Source organism: Hylobates moloch, unplaced genomic scaffold (genome assembly GCF_009828535.3).
Source record: "Hylobates moloch isolate HMO894 unplaced genomic scaffold, HMol_V3 SCAFFOLD_12, whole genome shotgun sequence".
Taxonomy (NCBI): domain Eukaryota; kingdom Metazoa; phylum Chordata; class Mammalia; order Primates; family Hylobatidae; genus Hylobates; species Hylobates moloch.
The window spans coordinates 12,080,715-12,086,714 of NW_026652287.1; the positions used below are offsets into that span (position 1 = coordinate 12,080,715).

At 47.2% G+C, this 6,000-nt stretch overlaps 1 protein-coding gene across 2 annotated transcripts in view; it reads left to right on the forward strand.

The window, feature by feature from the left end:
- SPPL3 (signal peptide peptidase like 3) overlaps nt 1-4,419 on the forward strand; it is a 142,836-nt gene extending 138,417 nt beyond the window's left edge. For both annotated transcript variants that reach the window (XM_032168505.1, XM_058424753.1), the window contains 3 exons: nt 113-312; nt 1,319-1,428; nt 2,584-4,419. In XM_032168505.1, the coding sequence (XP_032024396.1) occupies nt 113-312; nt 1,319-1,428; nt 2,584-2,655 (382 nt within the window). In that variant the 3' untranslated portion in view covers nt 2,656-4,419. The remainder of the gene's footprint in view (nt 1-112; nt 313-1,318; nt 1,429-2,583) is intronic.
- Nucleotides 4,420-6,000: the final 1,581 nt, after the last annotated feature.

Genomic DNA, 6,000 nt, shown 5'->3' on the forward strand with positions numbered 1-6,000 from the left:
TACCATGCAGATAAGCTCTTTGACTCCTTAAAAAGCTAACAAACTTTGCACAAAAGGAATAGAAACTGGATTGTAGAGTGTGACGTCACTAACCTGTGAAACTGCATTCCAGCTCCACTGGCAGCCACTTCTCCATGTTGGGCATCGGAGACATCGTTATGCCTGGTCTCCTACTATGCTTCGTCCTTCGCTATGACAACTACAAAAAACAAGCCAGTGGGGACTCCTGTGGGGCCCCTGGACCTGCCAACATCTCCGGGCGCATGCAGAAGGTCTCCTACTTTCACTGCACCCTCATCGGATACTTTGTAGGTAAGAGAACCAGAGAGACTGCAGATGATCCTCGCTCTGGCTGTCCTCCAACCCTTGGAATTAAATCAGGTCTTCTAGCTACAGTTACTGGATGGAAGGAGAGCAGGAATTCTGGGTGCTGTAATAGACAACCTGGCCCGTGAGATGCTAAGTGTTCTGCGTACTGGACTGGATAGGCCAGTTCCCTCTCCAGCAGTGTATCTGAAGAACATTGTAGGAAAAGCATGTCAGTCTTCAAAGCCCCAAGGACACACAGCACACAGTGCAGTGGATTAGTCTGTGCTTAAATCTTCCTCTAGAGTTGAATGACTGTCGTATTTATTTCCTACTTTATTCAACAGATACTTACATTCATTAGTTCTACATTTCTGCCACTCTGACCTAGGCTAAGTTTTGTAGCCAGCTTATGTGTAGGCAGACAGGAGATGATTGTGATGGGGCTGGGAAAAGCAGTAACCTGCCCGCACAGTGACTGGAAAGGAGCTCTTGCACTCCGTACCTCCTCCTCAACCCCAGCACTGTCCTCGTCCCACAGCAGTTCATTCACATGGGTTCATTTCAGTCCACAAACTCAGAGGGGCAAGGCAAGTGGCATTATCCCCATTAGACAGATGAGCAGGCTGAGGCTCGGAGAGGTGGAAGGTCTGAACTACGTTTATGTTAGCTATTGTGAGTAGCAGAGTTGGAACTTGAACCCAGGTCTTCTGCCTCCCAAGTCCAGCATCACAGGAGATAGAGGCACACTCAGGGCTGGAGGGAGGGTTTGAACCCAGGAACCTGAGCAAGGAGTGAGACTTGGGTCAGTCATGTGTCCTTGGAGTTGTAGGTTTTTTTTAAAGCTGTGCTGATCCACATTTCTTCAACTGCCCAAGCTGGGCATTTCACACCCCAACCATAGAATGGACGATGGCACATTAGATCTGTACAGTTGCAGGACTTTGCCCAGCAGCAGCCAGGTGACACGGGTTCCCTCTCCTGTCTCACAGATGCCTCTCTCTCCTCACAGGCCTGCTCACTGCTACTGTGGCGTCTCGCATTCACCGGGCCGCCCAGCCCGCCCTTCTCTATTTGGTGCCATTTACTTTATTGCCACTCCTCACGATGGCCTATTTAAAGGTGAGAGCAGCAGTTATAAACCTGTGAAAGCAATAACCTGGATTGGCCTGTGTCGTGGGTTTGCACTTTCCTCGCTGGAGGTGATTCTGCTTATGCCCCTGAGTGAGCTTGTGATCTCGACTGTTTGTGTGTGTGTGCTACCCTGGCGTTAGCAAACGCTTCCAGATTCGTGCAGCCACTGACAGAAAATGCTGATGAGCTAGGCCACTACACCACCTGGTCGAGGAATAACTAACTGAAAGCCCCAGAGCCCAGCTGAGAGAACTTCCTGCTTCTGTTCAAAGCAGTGCCCTCCTGCCACCTAACAGCTTAACACTACGTTAAAATTTGGGAATAATTAAGATTGAATAGTGTTGAGGCAGCATATGATAAAACCAGAGTTAGAGAGCACATTATTTCCCAGATGTCTGTTCTCAGCCCCATTTTACAGATGAGGAAGCAGGTACAGAGGTCAGCTTACTTGCCCAGCTCACCTGACTCACTACCTCTAGAGCGTTGATAAAAGCCCTTTCTTGCTCAAGGAGCCTAAAAGCACCCCTTCTAGGGAGTCCTCCTAAAAATAGTGGGTTATTTTTGAATGGGTAAGATTTAAATGCTCTTTGATTTCCCGCAGAAGCAATCTGATCTCAGATCAAGCATCAGAAAGGGCAGGGCACATGGTGGCTCACGCCTATAACCCCAGCACTTTGGGAGGCTGAGGCAGGCGGGTCAAGAGTTCAGGACCAGCCTGGCCAATATGGTGAAACCCTGTCTCTACTGAAAACACAAAAATGAGCCAGGCGTGGTGGTGAGTGCCTGTAATCCCAGCTACTCAGGAAGCTGAGGCAAGAGAATCACTTGAACCCAGGAGTCGGAGGTTGCAGTGAGCTGAGATCTCGCCACTGCACTCACTCCAGCCTAGGTGACAGTGAGAACCCATCTCAAAAAAAAAAAAAAAATCAGAAAGGGGCCAAGCGCAGTGGCTCACGCCTGTAATCCTAGCACTTTGGAAGGTCGAGGCAAGAGAATTGCCTGAGCCCAGGAGTTTGAGACCAGCCTGGCCAATATAGGAAGACTTCATATCTGGGAGAAAAAAAAAAAAATTTTTTTTTTAAAGAATCAGCTGTGTGTGCCTCGTGTTTAAATCTGTAACTTAGAAAGTCCCTCATTTCCCAGGGCGACCTCCGGCGGATGTGGTCTGAGCCTTTCCACTCCAAGTCCAGCAGCTCCCGATTCCTGGAAGTATGATGGATCACGTAGAAAGTGACCAGATGGCCATCATCGTCCTTTTCTCTCAACTCATGGTTTGTTTCCTCTTAGAGCTGGCCTGGTACTCAGAAATGTACCTGTGTTTAAGGAACTGCCGTGTGACTGGATTTGGCATTTAAAGGGAGCTCGTTTGCAGGAGAGAGGTGTGGAGCCCTGTTTGGTTCCTTCTCTTCCTGCGGATGTAGAGGTGGGGCCCCTTCCAAGAGGGACAGGCCTCTCCCCAGCGCGCCTTCCTCCCACGTTTTTATGGATCTGCACCAGACTGTTAACCTTGTGGGGGAGATGGAGATTTGACTGTTTAAAAACTGAAAACAGCGAGGAGTCTTTCTAGAACTTTTGAACACTAAAAGGATGAAAAAATTTAGCAAACCGAAGTTTCTTCAATGACCCCTCGAGAACTTTGGGACCAGTTTCCTATGGGGGACTCAGTTTCAGAGAACTGAGACAGAAGCTCTTCTGTCGTTATATTCTTCTTTCCTTTTTTTGGATTTATTAAATATTTTCTGTGGTGTGAAGTGACTTATTAAATCCACAGACATTGAGTGACTTCTTAAAACATCCACATACGAATTTGTTGTAATGAGTTCGTGTCCACCCAGATGTTGTGTTGGCAGTGAACAAGGGCACGGTTTTTATATACATACGTACATATATATATATATAAACACACACACATAGATATATATGAATAAACAAAAATGAAATCCTGCTAAGATCACGCTGTGTAGCTGACAGGGGCTTGCTGTCATTTTGAGCATGTCGAGCAGTTTACTGTGGCTTCCTTGTATATGGATAAGCTGCTGTCCTTCCCCTTCACGACTGACCCCGCAGTTACAAACCAGTATAGCATTTGTGCTGATAGACTCATGGACTTTAGGAGCCCTTGGTTTTGATCAGTGTAGCAAATTAGGGATGAAGAGTTCAAACCTTTTGGCCCTTTCTTTCTTTTCTAGGCTTCTCCCTCGCAGGGTGTTCCATAGTTTCTTCTCGAGCCAATGCATGTATTATAGCAGCAGGTGTCTTTGTGCTTTCTCATCATAGTAATGTACTACTTGTAAATACATTTTTCTATTTTCTATTTTTTTGTATTTTTTTTTGACATTTTGTTTCATTGGTGTGCTGTATATTTTCCATGCCCTCACTCCTTTAAGAAAAAAAAAAAAAAAGGAAAAAAGCAACACAATCCTGTCCTTGCTGTTGTGATTATAGTCTTGGTTTACCTGTGGTGACAACTGGGTGTTGGGAACACATGTCAAATGCCCCTCTGAGATGGGCCCTAAATTCCAGGAACTGGAGAAAGAACCAGCTGCTCTGTCCTGAGAGCCTGGCCCTGTGCTATGGTCTCTGCTGCAAGCCCAGAGTTCTGGGAGTAACTAGTGTTAGGTCTGCTGGCCTTTACCTAAGCAGCCCCTGCCTGGTAAGAAGGTGCCCATTGTTCAGAGGCAAAGAGAAGCCTGCGGTTGGCATGAGGATGCCTGACAACAAAGGCTGGAGAAGGGCCCTGAGTCCCAGCCTCTCCCCAGGGGTCCCCGCCCCAGTGGCTGCCTCTGTCTTGACCTGTGTAATGAACTAGTGTGCTGTGTCACTGTGGCTTGAAGTCACTGTGGATCGAGCTCACAGGGGGCACCCATCCTGTTGTCAACAGAGTCTGAAGCAATCAGGGTGTTGGATTCCTCTGTTGTTGTCACCAAATCCTGCTGAGGGGTTTCTGGGGTTTTGTTTTTAATAAATGACTCCTTTGTAGCCTTTGTCACATAATCTTCACTTTGGTTGTTGGTACCAAACAGAGCTCCCAGCCATCTCCTCCCTGTTCTGGAAGACTGATGGGAAGACCCTGTCTGTCCCCAGACCTGGTCACCTGCAGCTCTGGCCCAGTCACAGATACATCAAAGAACTGAAGCTTCTGCTGTCCACAGAACTCAAAACTGTCTCTGCATTGGGTGAAGACTAAAACTCCACTTGCGGACTCTCCCTTCCTTCCTTCTCAGCCCTCGAGGATGCATACAGCAAATTAAGCAGGCCCAGGGACAGGGAGGGGCTCCAAAATGACTCGGATTAAGGGCAAGCGCCAGTGATGGGTAGAAATAACATTATCCTTCATGCCTGTAATCCCAGCACTTTGGGAGGCCGAGGCAGGTGGATCACAAGGTCGGGAGCTCAAGACCAGCCTGGCCAACATGGTGAAACCCTGTCTCTACTAAAAATACAAAAATTAGCTGGGCGTGGTGGCAGGTGCCTGTAATCCCAGCTATTTGGGAGGCTGAGGCAGAAGAATCGCTTGAACTCGGAAGGCGGAGGTTGCATTGAGCTGAGATCGCGCCATGGCACTCAAGTCTGGGTGACAGGGTGAGACTCCGTCTCAAAAAAAAAAAAAAGAAATGTTATCCTGGCAGTGGGTCATTTTAATTTTTCTTTGTTTTCATAAGAAAATTAAATTCCAGACAGAAGGAACGTCATTATTTTGTCATTCTCACTTCTGTGCAGGTTTTGGGGGGAAATACCCACACAGGGCTGTGAATGCACCCTGGATTCCAGTTGCTAATCTTCAAAGCCCTTAAAACACTCCCTTAAAACTTCAGCAGAGAAACAGCAAATACTCTGCTTGTCTCGGAGGGTTGAGTGGGTGGGCTGCAGTTGAAGCACACATTAGACTTCCCTTCCAGTCCCCGTTTGCTGCCTGCTGCCTGATTGATACACTTACGTCTGCCTCTTATTCTGTTTTCTCAAATACCATGGTTTAGGGGGTTTCTAGGAAGTCTGCTGCATTAGGCATGGCATGTTCATGAAATTTCAGCAGACTCCTTCCTCACTGATCTGAAGTCCTTTTTCCTCACAAAGAGACTGCGTGTTACTAGAACTCTCGCTTTTTAATAACTCTTTTTTCTAGTTTGAGCTAATGAAGATATGACAGTAAAGTCTGTCCAAAGCCTAGTGTGTTCCATTGCTGTCATTACAGTGCATACCCTTTCTGAATGTGGCAGTGACAGCTCCCCGCATAGGAACAGTTCAAACCAAGGTGGCTTGGGACTAAGCTACTGTCTGAATTACTTTTGTAGCAGGCTCACAGGCCTTGGGTAAACAGGTAAGTTAGGTCACCCACAAGAAAAACAAAAGTACTCGTTCTCTGTGAGGGTGGAGGGGAAGGGAGTTCAATTTTGCCAATCAAGTGTTAAAAATAGAACCTGCTGTGTCTGCTCAGCAGTTCTCACGTTACTGCTCACCAGATCCCATGTTGTGTGTACATTTCTGTTTTGCAAAGCCTAGTGTTTACGTCAGAGCCTGGGATTGCAGCAGTCGTGTCTATACATGGGAGTACATGCCTTA